The 21,379-nt window shown below is 46.0% G+C and overlaps 1 protein-coding gene across 2 annotated transcripts in view; it reads right to left on the minus strand.

Moving 5' to 3' along the window:
- Positions 1 to 459: 459 nt before the first annotated feature.
- ELK4 (ETS transcription factor ELK4) overlaps positions 460 to 21,379 on the minus strand; it is a 21,799-nt gene continuing 879 nt past the window's right edge. The window contains exons 2-6 of one of the 2 annotated variants that reach the window (XM_035347022.1): positions 14,411 to 14,612; positions 13,507 to 13,722; positions 11,213 to 12,136; positions 9,981 to 10,097; positions 460 to 8,693 (exon numbers count right to left, since the gene is read on the minus strand). In XM_035347022.1, the coding sequence (XP_035202913.1) occupies positions 8,595 to 8,693; positions 9,981 to 10,097; positions 11,213 to 12,136; positions 13,507 to 13,713 (1,347 nt within the window). In that variant the 5' untranslated portion in view covers positions 13,714 to 13,722; positions 14,411 to 14,612 and the 3' untranslated portion in view covers positions 460 to 8,594. The remainder of the gene's footprint in view (positions 8,694 to 9,980; positions 10,098 to 11,212; positions 12,137 to 13,506; positions 13,723 to 14,410; positions 14,613 to 21,379) is intronic. The other variant, XM_035347021.1, reaches the window with a different exon arrangement.

Genomic DNA, 21,379 nt, shown 5'->3' on the forward strand with positions numbered 1-21,379 from the left:
CGAAACAATAAACTGAGGGAGTTTATTTAGAAAGACATCTATGTAGATTACGTTTATAGCTAACAGCTCTGTTATGATATTTATAAAAAACACGTCTTACAATGTCCCTGCAGATGGACAATACCTAGCTAAATGCTATTTCCAGAACAGTGCTTCTCTGGGTAGAAGTGTACTTGATAATTCAGATTTCCACTTTGCCACTAGCATTAAATATAGAAAGGAGCCACTCACTGGGGGGAATGGTACCTGCTCTGGCACAAAGACTGGGTGGCACCACAAAGCCAGCAGCAGCAGCTCCATCTCTGTCTCCATTCAAGTGAGATGGGAAGCCTGTGCTTCTGTCAACAAGACAGGTTAGCTCGAGGTCTGATGAGCTCCCTCACTATCACAGAGCAAGCCACGCTGCAGCTGTCACTTTCAATTTCCTCCACCGAAAGAAACAGTCAAAAGATCAGGAACTTTGTTAAAAATATTTATTTAAAAAAATACAATTGTTTTGCATGTCTGGTTGCACATAACTATTAACATATGATTGACTTGAATAATTTGCTACAATGCTTTTTTAAAGCCAGCTTGCATTATACAAAGCAAATCCCTCTGTCAGTTCTTACATAAAATAGTTTTCTTTAACTATTCCCACCCCATTTTTAAAAAAAGATTGCAATACATTGATATTTTTTTTTTGCACAAAAATTGAAGCAATAGAAAAGTCACCTGATTTCTCAGGAAAGACCTTCATTATGTTTGAATGAAGACTGCCAATATGCCACTCTTGAAAAGTAGTATTGGTTACTTTGAAGTGTCAATACAGTGCACGTCCTCCAAAGTAAGTTTTGCATCACAGAACTTTGCCCTCCGAATTCTAGTCAAACCTGAAATGTGTTCAAATAACTGCATATCTGTGATAATCAAGTTGATCAGACTTTTTTTCAATACGATATCAACATGCTGAAGGTCTTCCTAATATGTTATCTTGGAAGGTTAAACAAAAGCAAATTTAGTAACACTGAACAATTACTGAAAACTTTGGCTATTTATGTACTTGCATTACATACCAGCATTTTTTAAAACACAATGGCGTTAAGATACTCTTATAAGTTTTTTTTTCTTATTTTTTTTTATTTTTTTTTTTCAAAAAAAAAGTTTGACTGAGAAGCTACTCACAGGCAAGTTTACCCAACTGTAAGAAGAGCACCAAAGCGGTGTAAGATTACAGTTGGCTCTAAAAGTCCTTGTCTAGAGTAAGTCTCCACTGTAGGAAGCCAGCAGATGTTTGCTATAACACGACTTGCTTTGTCTCTCGACTCGGTACTAGATACGCATATTAAATGCAATTCTGTTCTGGAAAGAGTAACTGAAAATGTTATTTGCTGACTTCAATACCATTTTTACTTAAATTACAGTAAAGTAAAATCAAATTCATTTCAGAGTTAAAGAGTTAACTTACATGATTGTCTCTACAGCCTGCCCCAAGCAGGCATGTCAGAGCTGCTGTAGTATCGAAAATACTGCAGACATCATCTCGCTGATTTACAGAGAATCCAGATTAACCTAAAAATTCACTTGAGTGACACTAAAGGCATCAGAAAAACACTTTCCAAAACAGATGTGCACTTGAAACAGAACAACAACTGTCACACGTTACCACAGCTGATTGGGTTGCTTAAGTAAGTTCTCTAAAATTTAGCGTAACCTTCCCTCCCTGGCTCTCTCTGAGCCACGGAAAAAAGCTGCAAGGACCAGATTCTCAGCTGGTGTAAGTTAGAGCAGTTCTGACGAAGCCAAGGGATCTTTCCCGATTTACAAGCTGCTGGCACACGACTCAAATCTGCCATCAGCTCACCCAGCGATTCTCACGTGCCCAAGACAACGTCTTGTGCTGGTTAACTGTCCCTAGTCAGAGTCATTTCAGTCTCAGATTAATTCCAGCTGTCCTAACGTACATTAGAGGAGACAACCACTATCCTTACCATACATGTCACTTAAATTTTCCCATTTATGCATCTCTATTATCAAGAATATACTTCTCAGCTATAAAAACAGAGGGGTTGGGAGAGATAAGCATTAAATGTGCTACTGTACTCATCACAAAACACTGTGACGTACATAAGGCCATCTGGTAACACTGCAACAGAATACAAACAAGATTTTCAAAGGGAGTTTTAGAATACATTTTTTTTTAACTACAATGAATAATCTCAACCCTGTTCACAGAGAATTAACGTTAAAACCAGTACATCATATATATAAAACTCTGTGCAACTGAACAACAGCAGAACAAAAAGTCAACACAATTCTATAAAGCAGTTTCAAAGCCTGGAGATTTAAGACATGCTAGCCAAAAAAAAACCACAATGCATCTCAAGGAGCCTAGAGCAAACCCAGGTATTGTAACCCCCCCCCCCCCGGGGCCCGGGCGCGCGGGGGAGCGGGGCGGAGGCAGCCCCGGAGCCGTCCTGTGTTTAACAAAAAAAAAAAAAAGAAAATATAGAAAGAAGGAAAACAAAACAAAACAGCTTCCAGTTATTAGTACAGCGCTGTTGCATGTACTGCCCAAGGACTGACGTGGGCTCCAAACACACTGCTTTCCAGCCTCTCGGACTGCACTGCTTACAGTTCATTCAGTGTCTCCATCCAAAGACCCCCGTTTTCCAAAGGTTGCTTCTTACACTGTAATCCTCTCACCTGCCAAAATCCCTACTCTGAGATGAAAACCTTCTGCAATGCATGGTCTCAACGGAGAAGTGTTTTAGGGGAAAAAGAAAGTCCAAACTGTCGTTCCATGAACATAAAATTATTCAAAGATACAGTTAAGACACTTTTATAGAAGACGTGGCATACAGCAATGTCGAAGATGCGTTTAAAAATAACCTTTGGCAAATACTTAGCCCACACCATGGTAAAATTGATTTGAGTACTTAAAAAAAAAAAAAAAAAGGAAAGGAAAGAAAAGAAAAAGCCCTCAAAAGCCTCAACAGCATGTGCAAAACATTTAAAAGTGGCAACTGCACAGTGCAGTACTTGCTCTGAGCGTACACTGTAAGCATCATTGACACAAATCTGAGAGCCAGATCACAGAACGAACACACCTCCTCTCGGGCAGTGACTGTGTGCACATGTACGTTCAGAAGATGAGAGCTAGTCCAGTCTCAGTTAAACAATGCACACAGAAAACAGGTCTTCAGCTGGAGAAGTATGCTTTTTAGTCAGATGCCTGGAACAGCTCCACAAAGTCTTCACCAACATTCTTTGGAAGGGGAGGGTAAACAACAATCAATTCTAGTCAGTTCCACTGTTTTCTATAGAATAATTTGTACGAAGCTGACATCTCGCTATCTGAAAAGGGAAATACAAAAGCTCACACACCCAAGCAGGAACACTGGGCCCTGCCCAGTTTTCTTACCTTACAGGTCACTTGATTTTTATTTTTTTTTAAGTATGCTTATGGTCAGAAAAGCTGCATCCTCCAAAAAGAATCAACGTTCTGCAGTGAACATATTCTCCCTTAATTCTGTTTGCTCTTTGTACGGAAGCAAGAATAACATTCCTCAGTTCAAAAGCTGCTAGACACCCAAAACCAACGCTTGGCCTTTCTGCTTTAGGCGGCACCAAGACAGGCAGAAGGTGTGATGATGATACTCAACACAAAGCAGAACTATGGCAGCAATGCCATTCCTGTGCCTTTGTAGTTCCTATATTACATCCTTAGGACTAAAAGCAGGCTACAGAGAAAAGATTTGGTTCTATTTTCAGAAATATTTCTGTCCAGAACCAGCTTTATAAAGGGGTCCTACAGAGTCAATGCTATTCGCTCAAACTACGTGGAATGCCATGTTCACAGATGTCAATCCAAGAAAGTCTATTGCAGCAATAGCCCTGAAGAACTGTGTAAAACAACTGTCGCTGCATTTCATCCTTTAATCTTCACCTGACAGCCTCTGATTTCAGGAGATCAAGTCCAGCATGTCACATATTAACCACCACCCATCTAGATGGCAATAGCCAAAGGCTTCCACATTAAGCAGATTTCCTAACGCTGTTCAGACTGAACAGCAGCCTTTGCCAATTACTGTTTAATTAAATTCAAATCAAACCATTAAAAAATCCTGTTTAGGCAAGACATACTATACCTCATTAAAGCACCCCAAATAGCTTCTAAGCAACACGATGACAATTTTCATGTACTTTCAGCTGAGCTGCTGAGTGCAAGATCCCGTGGTGCTCGGGCTGTCTGTCTGCAATACCATGCTCCGTGATTTTTAAGACAAAATAAACTCTCCATACCTAGGACCCGAGAGGTACGTGTATTTCTTACACAGGACAACTAAGGAACGAAACAGAACAAAATTGTTATGGACACCCAAAGCTCAAACATCAAGTTTTAAAATATCTGTCAACTTTGACAATGTTCCTTAACTACTGATGTAGTTTATTTCATAGCCGACAATACCAAGATAGCCTCTTGATACAACACTGAGATGTGTCTTGTAAACAAACATGCATTAAAAATGGAAGAGGTTAAATTGTATAGTAAAAGTTGAGTACATACAAAAAACGCTATAAAACAGTAGCAAAAAGTAACTAAAAGATAAATGAATAAACCATGGGTAGCCAACAGATTGTCAGCACTGTAGGTTTCAAACTCAGCACTAGAATAATGCTACCGAAGTGGACCAGAACTCTGCTTGTGCTCACCTGAGAAACTGCACTGACCGCTAGGCTAGCTCTTTTATCCGGTCTTGACCTGCAGAAGCTCCCTCATGGAAGTTGAAGTCATGAGGGAATCTGACACTAACCAGGTCTGCGTGCTGAAAAGCTTGTGAAGGAAGATATGCACATAAGCGGCGGTTAAAATGAACACTATAAAAACCAAGAAGAATCTATTCACTGGATATCTGAGGTTTGAAAACATATCAGAGGGAGAAACTATCCCAAACAAACTACTGAATAGCCAAAGCTTTCCATATTTTAATTCCCACTCCGCTATACCAAAGATGCATGGATACTGAAGTCTTAGGACACTCTAGGGGAATACAACGAATTTCATCACTTCCTGACCTATTGCAAAACGCAATTTGAATGTGCCAAAGACAGTGCATAGGAATTACATTCAGCCGTCACTGCTGAAGACCAATTTCTGAAGCAAGGCTCAGCTGCTAAGAAAAAAACCTTTCTTCCATCACCCTCATTACTAGGATCACATTCTCTGAAAACGGGTAAGACAGAACAGGGACGGTTCTCTAAACGTAGGCTGTTATTAACACGTTTCTGCTTTCCACGGATTGTCTCTGCTAGCAGCACACGTTGCTAGTGGCATCCTGACGGTTCAGGATCTCAAAAAAAGACAGACGTAGCACAGACAGCACCAGCAGCGCAAGCTTTGCAACTCTGCAGTACTATTATACAGCAGCAATGACATTCAAAAGAGATTTCCAGAAGCGAGACAGATGTTCAGCTTCCATGCTCCAGTCTAATCCTACCACCATCTATGAATTAACCAATGCAATACTACCAAGCGTTCGACAACACCACAGTTACTTCAGCAACATGAATTGTAACGTAATAAAATGTTTCGGTAATGCTGCACTATTCTTAAAACCAACACGGTACTATACCCCTACTACAGACTGCTAACATGATAATTAAAAGAGAGCCTATTAACCCCCACCCTCCCTACACTAAAACCAAGCTGTAAACTGCTCCTGCAGTGAGCCAGCAGAGTACCAGCAGTTCACACAACCAAGCTCCGAGGATGTCACGGCGACACTGTGCTGTCAGGAATGTGATCCAAACAAGCTGGCAGTTATACACTTATTAGTAAATGCCCGTTTAATGAGGCAGCATATGTACAAGACACTATTATCGTAAGTGACCTGAAAGTTACAATGGGGACAACATGAGGGAACTTCTCTCCCACCTCACCTCGCCTCGTCTTGCTTTTCCAACTGCCTCCTGAGATTCTAATCCTAAATGGGACCTTTATTTTCCGAGGCAGGTGCCCAAGCAAAAGCAGTCACCTTCTCATGTCATCCGTCAGGAAGCTGGACTTCACCAGGTCGAAGCCAACACATTCAGACCGCGTTTCACACTCTTTGAAGGTATTCCTGAAGGTGAACGCGTATTTCAGCGACCAGCTGTGGCAGTGCAAGCTTCTGCAGCTACTTGGAGAAGAGCATGAAATCAGCCCAAGCAAAACTGACAAGCTACATTAGCATTTGGTTCTCTTGCATACCTATGCTGAAAGTGATACAGTTTACAAAAAAATAAGTGCACGTGTGCACATACGCAACTTTTAAACAAAAACTTGGCTTTTCTCCATAGGGGACAAGGAAAGGGAAGCAATTAAATTGCAAGTCTTTAGTGCTCATTAGTTATTTTTAAACTCTAATCCTAGTCTGCAATGTTGCTCTCAAATCCACACACACAGTGGGCATAAAATTGGCCAACCTAAAACAACCATTAAAAGTGCTGCTATTTATATATAGCTATATATATTTTCTAGAGCAAACTCATAAGCTATCATGCAAACCAGAAAATTCCACATGCCTGCTCTTAACTATGATCTGCAGGTTTCTTTCTGCATTAAAAAAAAAAAAAAAAGTCAATATTGCACATTGTCAGTTTAAGAGCCACTGGCACAGGAACTTTATCCTGCATCTGCTGATGTGTAAAACGCGAAGCAGTGTCGTGCCTCTGACGTGACGGCCAGGAAGACAGTTCGCTACGTGAGCTCGCGCCCTGCTATCTGCACCCCAGGATAGGCACACTCTTTTCTCCCACCTCCCAGCAGGCAGAGGACTTTCTGGATGAACAATGCCCAAAAAGCAACTCCATTACACCCACCCATGGCTAGGGTGCCCTACCGGGAGCATACTAAGTGGCTTACAGATTTCAATGCTAGAATATACAGAGAGAAAATCACTGCAGGAAATTAAGTCTTAGGGTATTGTCATACGTATGCTTCAAAGTGAATTCAGAGTCCACAAAAGTGGCAAAAGGAAAACTCTGGGAAGGCGGAGCTCACCATTCACCCAGCAGACAGGTGCACTAGAGCAGGAAGCACACTGCCAGCTCCTCTTGCTGTAAAGGTACAATCTTCCTCTGCTCATCAAAACCTCAAAGACGGGCAGTGAGGATACCGAAGGAAAGATACGGTCTCCATCTGTTTTCTAGTGGGTACTTTATCCTTACGTCACCAACTCACCACGCGTATGTGAGTAGCAAACCGAAGTTGCTGCCTGACAGCAGGGACCCGAAGTGGAAGGGCACAGAGCTCGGTGCCAGCAGACCAAGACATCCAACCTCTGAGGGGCCGGGCGAGGAGAGTCCCTCTTCTTTTGTTCCTCAGTTCTCTTAAAAGGCCTCCTGAGGTTTAAAAATCTAATTACAAATTTCATTTCGTCAGTGTTTCAAATGGCTCTGGAAACTGATCCTGCATTCATCCACACACACGGCCACCAAGGAAAGAAAAGCAAGCACAAATTTACAGTAAGGTTGATACGCCACGGTACCTCTCTCAACTAGCTGTACGCGCTAAGCCTAACGTTTTGGGGGTCTGAGTGCTTCCTCGTATAAAAAAAGCAATAGATGTAAAGCAAAATTCAAGATAAGAGCTGGGAGAAGAGGAGCTTCTCCACTTCACCTGTGGGAAAAGAGCAGTAACGTTAACGCTCAGACGTTAGTGTTCTCACCCACGGCATGGGTCTGATAATCGTGCATCAGGCAGCAACCTCACGTAACAGATACACCCTCAAACCTCACGTAAATCCATCACGCTGCTCATCTAGCAGTGAGATTACAGGCTTTAGAACAGGTCTCTGGCACAAGAAATGTTTGGACTTCAGCATTCAAACTTTCTGAGAACTGAAAGGAACTAATCCCACCATTTGTTTGTCCCCAGGCCTTGCCTCCTCACCAAAGGGAGGGCCAGGAAGCATCCAGAAGGCAGCCAGACCACTTCTCCGAGAGGCTGGGCTGTCTGTGTACAATGCCATTCAAAAATTGTTCATATCTGAGTTACACAATCATCGAATATTCCTTGAAAAATTTCTCCCTGCAAAGAGACAAGACGTTTGTACAGCAGATAAGACGCGGGCTGTTTTGTTGCTGCAGAAGTTATCAGGCCCCAAGGCAAAGCCGCGTGCACACACACCCCTTTCCCAAGCATTTCCTGGAATGCCAGCTTCAATCGCGATTAGATTTCTTCTTGCCAAGCACAGGAAGCAGAAGAACGGAGGTTTTCCAAGAGTCACAGAGAAAAGACTTCTCTGATACCATTTACTGCCATCAGTGCAGACTCAGTTACTGCAACACCAACTGAAACTCCCTTTAACCATAGTGAAGTCTTCCAAACCAAGGAGGGAAGAGAAGAGACCGGAGCTTCAGCTCCTATTAAGGCGTTTGCATATACATTCCCAATCTGGGTCTTCAAAAAACAGGAATTTTGCAAAAAAGGCATTTTATCTGGGAATGGCAAAAACTATGACTTGATAATCTCTCTGGAATTATAAATTGCTCGTTTAAAAAACATGGTTAAATGTAAGTGTCTTATCTTTCCCTTGCTTGCCAATATGTCCTTTCCATGAGTTCATGTGCTATGTCTTCTGCAGATCAGGGGAAAATGGGCCAGGGGTAGAGGGTCCATCCAGTCCAGACAGCGTAAATGGGCCATGACTGTTCAGCACTGATGGAAACTAAGAGACAAAACAGAAATGAGTAAGGAAGAGGCTATTTTAACTTACTGTTCCTCTCATATCTGTGCACATAGAAGCTCCCCGAGAAACAAACTAACAAAAACTCGCAAATAATCTTCTTGTCTTCCCCAAGCAATTGACTTTTAAAATGCGACTGCATCACAGATGGCTGGATTTGTGCAACTGCAACCAGCGTCACCAGACAGACCCAGCCTGCAGCCTCTGCGCTGAGCGCTGCCTATCTCCTAAACTAATAAGGTCACAAGACAGGGACTTTGTAGAGGTTGTTGAGAAACCACGTTCTACATTGTTCCTCAATTAATTATCAGCTATTTATAGAGGAAAAGGTCCAACACATTTTCAGACCTAGCTGTTTATTGCCTATCCTGACAGTACACATAAGGTACTTCCTTCATCTCCATGGAGATGACAGATAAAAACCCAGAAGACAAGCAGTTAAATTTCACCTTCTGCCTAAGCAGACTCAGGCAACAGACAGAGGTACTCCAATTCCTAAGTGGAACGCAGAGGAAAATCAAAGGTAATTACAGCTAAAGACTTTATTTTCTTAATTTAGAGGGCATTTTTTGAAACTTATTATATAAATAAAAATGTTTACCAAAAACAATGAAGCTGAGAATTTCCAAACAATAAAAGCTAGAATAATACAGAGCGTACAGAAAATGTGCTACATACTGCCAGATATCAAACACAGAGCCTCCCTTCTTACCAGTGCTGAGATTTAATTAATGCCCTTCAAAGGAAGAGGCTGCTAACAAACTATTAAAAGAACCTTGAGAGAATAGCAAAATTCGACTTCCAAGAAACTCTTAACCCATGAAGTTATAAGGAGGCAAGTTTTACAGGAAAGGCAGACTTAAAAAACATAATTTAACTACAGCAGATTGCTATTAATCTAGAACATTTCTGAAACAACAACATTTACAATATACTTAAACAAAACAGGGTAAACATCCACCAAGATTAAACTTGCTCTCAAAAGCTAACATGGGAATAGAAAACAAAGATGCCTATTTTGTTTCCACTGGGTACAAAATGACTCCTTGAATTCAAGGAAACTGTCAAGCGACTTTTTAGTACTTTAAACTTGGAATAACCAAGCAGCCAAAGTATGAACTATTCCCTGAAATGCTCACTTGCCTTATTAAGCAGCAAGTATCACTGCCTAAACTCGCCATCAGATTTTTAGGGTAACAGATCCCAGCAGGTCTTCTGAAGATGGCTTTGGTTAAGCGTAGGCCAAGCAGAGAGACTGGCTGAACTTACCTGAAAGAGTGTGTTAGCACCTTGCAACCTTGCAGGACTGAGAGGAGCAACCGGGCTTAGGGTACTCCAGAAATGAATACTGGAGAGCAAGGGACTTGGGGTCAGCAAGATGGGAGTCTGCAAAACACATGGAGACAAGTCAGTCGTTTGAAACCTGCACTGGGTAACAGACAGCACATGTAAAGCTCGCCACAATAATGAGCTCCTACAGCTGCGGAGGGCTGGATCCAAATTTCAGAAACTCCCCTTCTCTCCTTCCGCTTCCTCCCACCTTCTCCTCCTCCTCCCTTCAAACCCCACTACAGCAGCAGTCATCAGCTCTCCCTCCCCTTTCTTAGCAATTGGCCCTCTTCTCCCAGCAGCTGCCAAATCCCGCGCACAGCAAATTGGCCTCTCCTGCAATTCAGTACACAGCACCTGCAGTGACTTGGGAAAACTCAGCCTATGAATTTAATGTGAGTAGGCAGTGGGCATAAACACGGTCTGGGTGACACTGGTGATGTAAGCCACAACAAAAGAATTTCACATCCAGCTTCTGAATGCTCTGGATGTTCCAGGTTCGCCAGCCAAACACTTCGAGGGGCGCCAGAAGAGCAGCTACACTTGATTTTCCCCCCCTGCCTTCAGCCAGTTCAGTTTTCTATCAGCGGTTTCCCTGCAGTTTCACTCCAATTTATTACAGGAAGGAGATTAAATATATACAGAATGTAACAGCATAGTTGGATTCGGTTCTGTTCCAAATTTTCCACGAGGAATGAAAGCTTTCCTTTCCCACACAGCGGTAACAACCAAATTCTGCAGCCATTCCTATCACCGTTAACTCGTATCACTCTGGTCTGAAGTAAAAGGCTACTGAACCAAGTGAAAGCCCTCGGCTGAACAAACACCTCAGTGGTGAGCCATTTTTAAGCATTTTCAGAATCAGCCTGGAGGGCAGAGTTTAGGGTTTTTGAAATAACTCATTGTCACTCCGGGAAGATTTACAAAGGATCCTACTGGTGCTGGGCTTCCTTGCCACTTGGACACACTTTCAGGTGGAAGCTAATGGAGATTCTGAATAAAATTTATGTTTTATAAGAAAATGGGAGTAATGTCATTGGTTTCAGTGCTCCCAGACACCATCTACTGGATTTTAACATTTCATTTGCCCTCCCTTACTGTTTAAAAATATAACCACTACTCTTTAAACAAAAAAAGAAAAAAAATAAGAGGTGGGGGGGTAATTAGGTTACCTGAGAGAAAAGTGCTGGAGTAAGAGAAGCAGTGGGGAGAGAAGGGCTCAGTATTCCCAACGGACTTGGATCACTGCCTGTAATGACGAGAGTAGGAGCCAGCTCCAGCCCTTTGGGTTTTTTAGATCTGGAGAGATGATTGGCAAATTCCTTCTCCAGCACAGATGAATCCTGCTCTTTGGGCTCTGGGGATTGATGCTGAAGGCTCTGAGCCTGCTCCAGCTGCTGCGAAGCCACCGACTCTATGTCCGTGTCAATGTCCAGGTCAGGATTAGAACTCAGGGGCGGCGACGGGGGCGTGGAAGGAACTTGCAGAGTGGGAGAAACCGAGGATACAGGCGGAGTCGGGGTGAAGCTGGTGGTTAAGTTTGGCAAAGGTGCTGGAGCTTCAGGGACAGTTAACTTGGGTAGAACGAGAGTCTCCAAGGTCTGGAGAGTTTCTTCTGATCCCATGGAGAGAGAGGATGCAGCTGAAGGGGCAGAAGCGGTGGAAGTGGCAGAGACCGTTGAAGTGGTAGCGACCAGGGGGACAGACGACGGCTTTTTGGAGGGCATGGTTACAAACTTGATGACAGATGGTGTTGGATCCTGAGCGGGTTTCTTCTCTGTCAGTTTCTCGGCTGGATTCTCAATCTTGATGGACCTGAAGAGTTTTACACTGGAAGAGTTCAGGGAGTTCAGCGTAAAAGAGGAGTACAAGCCTGAGTGGATATAGTCATTGCGGCTGGAGGACTTAGCACACGACTGCGACTTCTCCTTCCCACAGTTTTCCACATCCTTTGGAGCACTGCTAACTTCCGCAAAACCAGTCATTTCAGGGTCTCCTTCTATACGGCCCACGACAAGTGGATCCATATTTAAAATCTCCGGATAAGAAACAAACTTGTATACAAACTTCTTACCATTCACTTTTTTAATGATATTCTGTGGGTAAGAAGATACACATTTTTAGCCCTTCGGATTAATTTTCTTGCTACAAACATTGCCTAAAATAGACTGAGGAATTAAATAGTTGGTAGTCTTTCACTGAAAATTGTTTCTATTTATTTTAAAATACACACTGCATTCTTGCAATTTAGTTATCCCACCAAAGCACCAATTCCAGGGCTCTCAGACAGAACACTAGAGCAGGTGAACTTAACCTGACCTCAAATGCACTAACAGCAGCCTTAAAACTGCAGAGCAATTCAGTTTACAACATTTTCAAAGATCAGCTCGGAAACAAAAGATACCCAATACCCCACCAAGGCTAAGATCACTGCTATGTGTACAGTAAGTGTAACCTATCAAATCACATCACCCTTATTGTTAGTAAGATGATAGTAAAAGAAAGAAGCTGAACTGGTCAGCAGAACCTAGGCTTATCAGCTTTTTCAATACACAAAGTAGCATTCATCAAACTCGGTTTGTTCCTAACTGCAACGCCACAAAAAAATGGGACAAAGAATATTGTTATTACCGTTATTACTGAGACCTCGTGGTATAAAGGCAGAGGTAAGGAAACCGTGCTACCCAGTAATAAATGACAAGCAACAAACCATAGCCTACAAACTGACAGGTTCCTCAGGAACTGTTTTTGTGTTTCAATCCCGTACACCCACACAGAAACAGTTGTGGGATAAATGGCTTATCGAAAGGTTGCTGAAATGAAGATCGCAGTCCCACACTGCGGTTCTAGTTCAGCTTTCTGACTCTCCACGTGCACTAATAAAGGGCTACTGCAGGTTCTTAGAAGACGTTAGAGAAGCACCTTACTCTACTGCAATAAACTCAATATCCCTCTTAGGGGTGCATTTTTGAACGCAAGGTGGAAAAGAAAAAGACTCTGGGCTGCCACACAGGAAATCCTTATTTTGATAGCTCCTTCGTAGAGACAATTACAGAAGAAGTCTCAAGGTGGTGCAATATTCACCATCTGGACCGTCATTATCATTCTGTTGCTTAAATTGGAGTGTTGAAGATTTTAACACTTGCAAGGACACATATTTTTAGAGAGGGGTTGGAAAGGAGAACATTATCAAAGAGAGGTTCATATTAGCAAAGACATAAATCAAAGACAGTAACATTTTGCACAAATGTATCTAGAAGCCTGTAACATAACCACTGGGAGGAACCAGGTATGAGGATAAACAAAAGGCAAAAAAAAGCAAGTCTAAACATAAACAAGTGCACCTCACTTAAGTCTGGGAGACAGAAGTGACACCTATCCCCTTGAAGAGAATGAAAAAGGAAACAAAGCTCATTAGGCTGGTAAGATGGATAAGGATTTCAGGTGGATTTATGGACTTTGTTACCTTCACATAATAGTATCTGAGAGCACGGCTGAGTTTATCATAGTTCATACTGGGCTTGTTCTTGCGGATTCCCCAGAGTCTGGCCACCTCCTCTGCCTGCAGCAGTTTGAACTCCCCGTCGTTGGAGGTCCAAGAGATGATATTCTTGTTCTGAGGCTCTTGCAGGAGTTGGAGGAGGAACTGCCACAGGGTGATAGCACTGTCCATAGCAGTAAGCTGAAATGCAGAAAGGCAGATAAGAGGCAACAGATTAGGACCGGTGCGTTTTCTGCATCTCCCTAGAAGGGGGTAAGGGTGCAGAGATGTTATTTCCAAAGGCAGCAAGAGTAAAAATTATTAGTCACCAGTCGTGAAAGATGTTCCCTGCAGAACAGAGAGGCTGAGAGCCAACTGCTATCGTCTCCTCCCACATGTCAGTCCTTTTCACATGGGTTATATTTAGCCTCATTTAACTAAATCAGGTCACTTTGGGTAAGTTGCAATGAGTCATTATCCAAAAAAAAAACACCAAAAAACCCACAGTTTCTAAGTTGTTCCATGTTCACCCATTCTGACTTGTACTGCTTTAGAAAAAAAAATAAAGCTCAGGTGCACTCAGGTAAAATCAAACACCCACACTCACCTCCTCCGTTTCTTACCTGCACCCGCCTCCAGGTCTTTAACAAGGCGGAGAGCGGATCAAGCAACTGCTTAAGGTACCTGGGGATGCCACTGTGCAGAACAACTCTATTTTCCTTCATTCTTATTGCTGCTGTCCCTCCCAGCTGGCCCCCGGTCTCCTCTCAAACCTCCTTCTTTTCCCAAACTTCCTCCCCGTGTTTTACAAGAAAGTAAGCTAAAAAAAGTAAATGTAACGGTTTTGGACGCTGCCTTGGCTTTTCTCTTGATTCCTCTCGTGTCTTACCTACATCGGACTTTTAGGCTGAGACTTTCTAGCACTAGTGCCTGCCAGCCGCTTCACCCACTGCCAGCACGGTTTTCCCACACTGGAGCTGTGGCTGGATAAAGTCATCGGGGGCAGACGATGCCATCTTTCCCTGACCACGTCTGACCGTGTGGAACAGCACTTCCACAGCCGTTTTGGAGCAGAACACAAATAATCCCGTCTGCACAGAGGAAGCATTAGGATAAGCTACGCTGCGAATTAACAGATCAAATTATTTTCATGCAGTATCCCAGACGGATTCCCTCAGTCCAGAACCGATTCGACAACAGAATCTTTCTCGCAGAATCGCAGAGCGGTGGAGGTTGGAGGGACCTCTGCGGACCCGCTGCCCCAACCTCCCTGCTCAGGCAGGGTCTCCGACAGCCCCGTACCCAGAATTGTGTCCGGGCATCTCGTGAGCATCCCCAGGGAGAACTCCCCAGGCTCTCCAGGCAGCCCATGCCAGCCCTCGCCACCGTCCCAGAGAGGAAGCCGTTCCCCACGTACATGGCTAAAACTTCTTGCACTGCAACAAGAAACCCAGCCACTGGGGAACGAGAGCCTTCACGGTGAATTAGAGTGACGGTGTTTTGATACACTTATCTGCTGGATTGCCCCCCCCCCGACAAATCTCAGTAACAAATACAAAGAGCAGGGTGTTTCTCCAGGGGGAGCCTGCAGCCCCAGCCACCAGACGCCAGGCTCAGCACCAGCACCGTGCTCAGCCCCTGCAAGCAGGACCCACGCCCGCGCTGTCTGAGGTCCAGGCATCCGCAGGGCTAGGTTTAAGATCCAGGCGGGCCTGCCAGCCAGTTCATCTGTTACCAAGGGCTTTTATTCCAATCTCGTTACTGCCCAGCACTCACCCAGCCCTATATAAGGAAGAGAACCGGCTTCGTGTCAGAGCCTCCCGACTCACTCAGCCCTGTAAAAGGATTACTGCTGACAGCTCACACAGGACTGTGCATCCTTATTTAAATAAGGTGCCCTAGGGCAGGTGTTTTTTTGGGCAGAGCCCATCTCGTTGAGCCTATTTTTAAGACTCCCTGCCTAATGGCACGCTTACATGACTCCAGAGGGGTGTTACATTGATCAAGCCAGCTAAATTGCTGCAATTACACGCAACAATCTCAAAATGAAGGACACCCACACCACCTTGTTATGCTGGCCTAAGGTGCTTTCCTCGTTAATTACCGCCCGCATACAACTCCACGCTTGCCCAAATTAATTGCTGAGTACTCTAAGAAAACATCAGCCGCTGAGCCCCGTGCTTTGAGACTTCCCGCAGGGCGCTGGGGAGCCGAAAGGTCCGGACCTGTGGGGCAGGGAACCCAATTCAATCCCTTCCAGAACTTTGACTTCCATTCAACAGGAACCTTTGATCTCATTTAATATCTGCTTGCTAGCACGGCCAGGGACACGTGTGCCACAGAGCACCGCGAGCGGAGCCTCATCACGCCGTCAGGACGATGCACACGCACGGCTGCTGCGCAGATAAAGGACTTGATTCCACCATTCTGCAGAGCTGTCAATACCCGCGCTAAGTGCTAACAGCGAAAGAGCAGGGAAATGAAGTTGAGTGATTATTCCCACGCTACATTTATCCGCAGCAGCTCCAAAGCCCGTAACAGCACTGCACCAACTAGCGCTGCCTGATGCAACGGGAGGTAATCGCACAGAAAACAGATTAGCAGCAGAATTTCAGAGTGGCAGAAGCTTTTCTTCGCCTGAAAACCTGTGCAGATTTCATCCCCCCGTTTAAATGCCATAACCCCACCGGTGTGCTTCCCTTCGGGACGAAGTACTCGGCTGTTGTTATCTCAAAGCTCGCCAAGTGATTGTCTGGGTGAAGACTGGTTTGGGATCAGGATACACGGTCCTGAGTGAGCTGTATGCACACAGCACCAAGTTCAGCGACACAGCCTATGCCTGGAGTGACTGCAATGATATTAGATAAAGGATTTCAAAACATCACCTTTCACAGTGATGCGCTACGCCGTTCCAAGGAGCACTGACCAAAGTAATGCCGTGGATGCTCTGTGCAGAGCTCACAGTGCCCGCGTCCCAAACACTGCAGTTTCCTGGCTGGAAGAATCCTTCCCCAGGCAGGGGTGCAGTTACCGACTGTACTGGTGTGGTCATGAAGCAGTCACTAGCACTGTTTCTGGCATTTCCAGGCTTTAGTGTTGTCATGATTCCTCCCATCGCTTACAGGACACGCTGCACGTGGCCATCACCCTCTACTTCATGCGGTCTACGCCAGACACGTTCCCAACAAGACGGGGCGGTTTTACTGACCCCCCAGCTGACAAGGAACACAGGCAGAGAGCAGCGTGGTGTTGTTAACGGGCAGGTTGTGTTGCAGACGAGAAGAATGAACATCCCTCTTTATTAAATATTTATTGTGCAGGACACAACAGGGGTACCTCTACGTCACTGGGAGGTTTTCCTGCAGACTCTACCCAGCAAGGAGGGCCAGCAAATAACCCTCCCAGCTGGTTAAATCCATGGGCTGGCGGGTAGGACTCACCCCTTCAGAGTCCAGGAGTAAGCTGTAACTGGGAGAGGGTTACACACATACAGGAGGCAACGCTGCATGACGAACAAAGGCTCCTCTCATTTGACTTTATTAAACTTGCTTTGATACCGCATGAGAATACATCAAAGAACTGTTGCTTCTTCAGGAAGAAAACAGGATTAGAAAAAAAAAAAACATCACACAAAATGTAAAATTAAAACAAGTAGAGCCAAGCTGAGCGTCTCAGTCTGTTTGATTTAAGGAAAACCAAGTACTGCATTAAGAAGTTCTTCCTTCTTCAGCAGCGGGGGCAGACGGCGGCCATCCCCTTCCATGAGCCCTTACCTCACAGCCCCGAGTGGTGCCAGCTCTGCCCCCAGCTCTGCCCCCAGCTCTGCATATCTCCAGGGTCGGGCGTCACTGGGCCCAGCTCCTGTCCATACCCCGGCCCTTTTTAGGGCCACGTACTCAAAACTGTCCCCCTCCTTCTGCCCCAAGAGGGGCAGGAATTTGGCGAATCCTCTTGTCCTTTTTATTCAGCAAAACCCACTCCACAGAAAGGTTACGGGCTCGTTGATGACAGGAACTAAAAAGGCATGGGGATGAGGACAGGCCCCCACCATCCCACTCCTATCCACGCTAACAATGCCAAGACGTTGCTTCTTGCGTGATTTGTACGTCACGTTTCAGCTTCTGTCACTTCTCCTTTCATCAAAAGGCATCAATCTCCCAGCACAGCTCCCTGGCAGCACAAAAAGCCTCCTCCCCTGATTGCTTTTTCTTCGAGCTGAATACACCAATAATTACAAGCACACCACTGCACACTGCCTCTTTGCTGAAGGTTATTTTCCTTCTAAGAGTCCACGGAGAAGACAAAAAAAAAAAAAGGTCTCATTTGAAAAGACAATGAGGGAATTAGGCAGCGAAGCAACGGCGCTGTTTATGACAACAGCCTTCCCACTCCCGCACCAGTTGAGTACGAGGAAAAAATAGTTGCTAGAGGCAGAGGGCAGTTATACTTTGTAATGAGCATGCTAAAATAGAGCACTATTATTGTCTTGAGATCTTCTCTGCCGCCTACAGCTGACCCTTGCAGCACACCGAGTAGCTGCCGGGGTTTGGCTGCAGTTTGCTGAGCGCGCACGCTGCAGACCTGAGCCTTCGCGGGTGGCTGCAGCCTCTGAGGTTGCTGCAGCTCTGTCTGAGCCCTGACTTCACACAGCTTCGCATTTACAGGAGCCAGAACACGAGATAGGCATCTTCTCGAGCGACTTCTCACCCATCTCCGCCACAACCCGCCTCGCGCAATCCATGTGATGACAGAGCCTCCAGGCTCTGCCTCGCTGGGGGAAGGAGAGCGTGCGATCGCTGCGTGGCACAGCTTCGGAAGTGGCATACCAATTTACCACGGGCAGCAGCTGCACTTACCGCTGCAAAACAAACTGAGGGGTTCGGTGCCCTCAGCTCGGGGGCAGAGGGGCACTCGATAAGTCCCGGTAGGCAGCAGCCAGCTGGGACAGAGCAGGTAGCAGGGGCAGCACCGGAGGGGCTCTGCCCCAGCCCCCCCCTTTCAACGCCTTCTGGCAGATTTCCTGTGCTTTGACTCAACACCGAGAGCAGCTCAGTAATCCTGCGCCTCGGTTTGTTCCCTTATCAGCATCTGCAGGCTGATGACTTTTCCAGATGGGCTGATTACAGCAGGCAGCTCGACAACCCTGCCAGAATCCCCCCCAGAAGCTGAGGCTGGTGCAAAGGAGAGGGGAAGAAAAGATGTCAGGGTCCTCACGAGGGCAAAAATCCCTCCCGAGTATGTCAGTGGCACGCGTACAGCTGTCCAGACATTTACACAGAAGTGACATCTCACAGGCTGGCTGAGAGCGGCACAAAGCAGAAGACACGGGGTGACGGTGCCACAGGGGATGCTGAGGACTGCCAGCACCCAATCAGTCCCACAGCACCCTGAAAGTACCAAAATGCCCCAGAAGAGAACAAAACCTCTCCCCAGCTACTTCTGTTTAATCAATAAATCCAAACAGCCACGATAACTTAGAGATGGTCTCGGGGTCCTCGTGTTTAACGGTGTAAATCAGCCGTGCAGCAGGCCAGCAGGTGAGCAAATTAAATCCTTACACAATTCCAGGAAGCCGGGCTGGCTGTGCACGCACCACAGGGGCACCCTGCTCAGGCACAGCAAACCTGAGCTGTTAGGGCCTCACTGTACCAAACCCTCCCCCTGTTTTTTTTTAATAGCTGAAGATGGCCATGGTGCGTGAACAGAAGGAATTTGTAGACAATAACCCCTGTTCTGTTGTGCAATATTCCTGCGGAGACGAGGCTTTGGATGGTTGTTCCAGGAAATGTAAAAAAAAAAAAAAGAAAAGGCAACAGTTTAGATTGAAGGAGGTTTTGGGAGGTCACAGCCCCAACCCCTGGTTCAGAACAGGGTTAACTTCAAAGGACCACCAGGCCATTCAGTGTCTCTGTCCAGCCAACAAAATAAGTGAAAAGCTGCCCTACTCCCCCGTTCCTTTTATTTTACTAACGGGACGAGGAGCGTCATCACTAATGAACTGTCCGATTAAGCGGCCATCAGCACACAACCAAGCACCACCGTCATTAGCACAGCACTCCAAACATCCCCGTACCAACACGCCTCTCATACAACGTTCTCAAGCCCCTGGGAAGGTGAATCACCTGAACTACTCCTTTCAGCGTTTTACCAACTTTGACCCCTTTCAGGAGCCTGCTGCCCAGCACGCGTGAAACCCAGCGGCCAAAATTCAGCCTCTTTGGGGTGCCAGGAGCGGGACACAGCCCGCTTCTGGGACACGCGGAGCACCGTAAGGATACCTCAACACCTGCTCGCTTTCTTCCTTCCCCAAGACAGGTGAATTACCTGTTAAAGGACTGCTGTATGCGTAAAGCCAAGTCCCATTTGCAAGGAATTAAGTCAGAGATGCAGATTTTCCCATCTGCAACATCATCATTAGGGTTTCCAAACCCCGGTAGCTTCCCAAGAAGCACTCAGACTGTACCTGCTCTACTAAATAGCAAAATCGGGTAAAAATAAGAGAAAAAAATCCCAGATCCCAGTAAATTCTAGTCTTCCCCTTGGCCCCGGCATTCACGGCGCTGTTGTTCCCCAGGCAGTCAGGAAAATCAGCTCATTCTGAAGGAGAAGCCGTGGTTATCGAGGCAGGAAGCTCCTTGGAAGGAAACGCTGGAGGATGTCCTCGTGATAAGAGCTGCTCTGCAGTTTTCATTGCCTAATCCCTCTCCAAGTCTGACAGTCATATTTACTTCAAACAAACGCTGCCATAAATTCTGTTCTTGGCTCGAAAATGAAGCTGCGAGTTTATATGAAATTAAGGAATTTGGGGTTTTAGGAGCAGTTTGTTTCATCTTTTTAACTCCTGTCTGAGAAATAAGCACCTCGTGTCCCCAGTTCGCATTTTCTAGCCTTCCCCACCTTTCGGTGGCATGGGAACAGTCAGGAAAAAATAGGAAGAATAGCGAACTTCAGAGACACTCAGTTTTTTATCTGGCACTTGTTTCTAACGCTGATGTGACTGCCTCTGAATAAGCCATGGAGATCTGTAATTGTATGAGAGCTCCTCTTTTGGTGGATTACACTTTGCTTCCTCCTGCTTTGCCGCCGCAGCGGCTGCGGGGAGTGTTTACCAGCAGCAGATGGAACCGGCTGAAGGCAAAAGCATCCACGGCGAGGAACAAGAGGCCGGGTCCCCGCACCGTGCCATGAGCCCCGAGCAACAGGCTCGACGTTTCGCGGTGATCCTAACCTCGTTATGAAAAGGAAGCCTCGTTTGAGCTGGAAAAGGTTTCCTTTAATAATGTTTATGATACACGCAGCCCGGTTGCCATGACGATGGAACAACTCCTCTCCGCAAACAGGCGCTAAGCCCCTAAAAATAAACAGGCCGGGCGAAATCACGGAGGCGCAGCTCCGGCAGGAAGGCTGCGCCTGGCGCAGGGAGCGCGCCCGCTCTGCGTCCGACGGGGAGAAAACGAGGAGCAAGCAACACCAGCCACTAAACCCCGCGCCCACCCAGCACAGCTCCCCTCCCAGGTGCCCGCTGCGTCGCCCAGGAGCCGCCGCTCAGAAATAAAAATACCGGGGCCAGAAGAGCGGCGGGTTCATCCCCCCTCGGTGAGGGGTAGCAGGGGGGTTGCTGGCAGCCGGCGATCAGGTGCGGTTGTGTAACGGGCAGGTACGCGCCGAGCCGAGCCGGGCCGGGCCGGGCCGAGCCGCCTGCGTGCATGCACCGGCGGCGCAGCAGCGCCCATTTGCGTTCTTTCTCCACGGGTTCCCCTATTGATGTGGGGAGGCATCCACCCGGCCCGCAAAGAACACCCAGGCGCTCCGAAGGAAAATGATGAATAACATTACGGAAGGCAGGGAGGAAAAAAAA

The sequence above is a fragment of the Oxyura jamaicensis genome, chromosome 26 (assembly GCF_011077185.1).
Source record: "Oxyura jamaicensis isolate SHBP4307 breed ruddy duck chromosome 26, BPBGC_Ojam_1.0, whole genome shotgun sequence".
NCBI lineage: Eukaryota > Metazoa > Chordata > Aves > Anseriformes > Anatidae > Oxyura > Oxyura jamaicensis.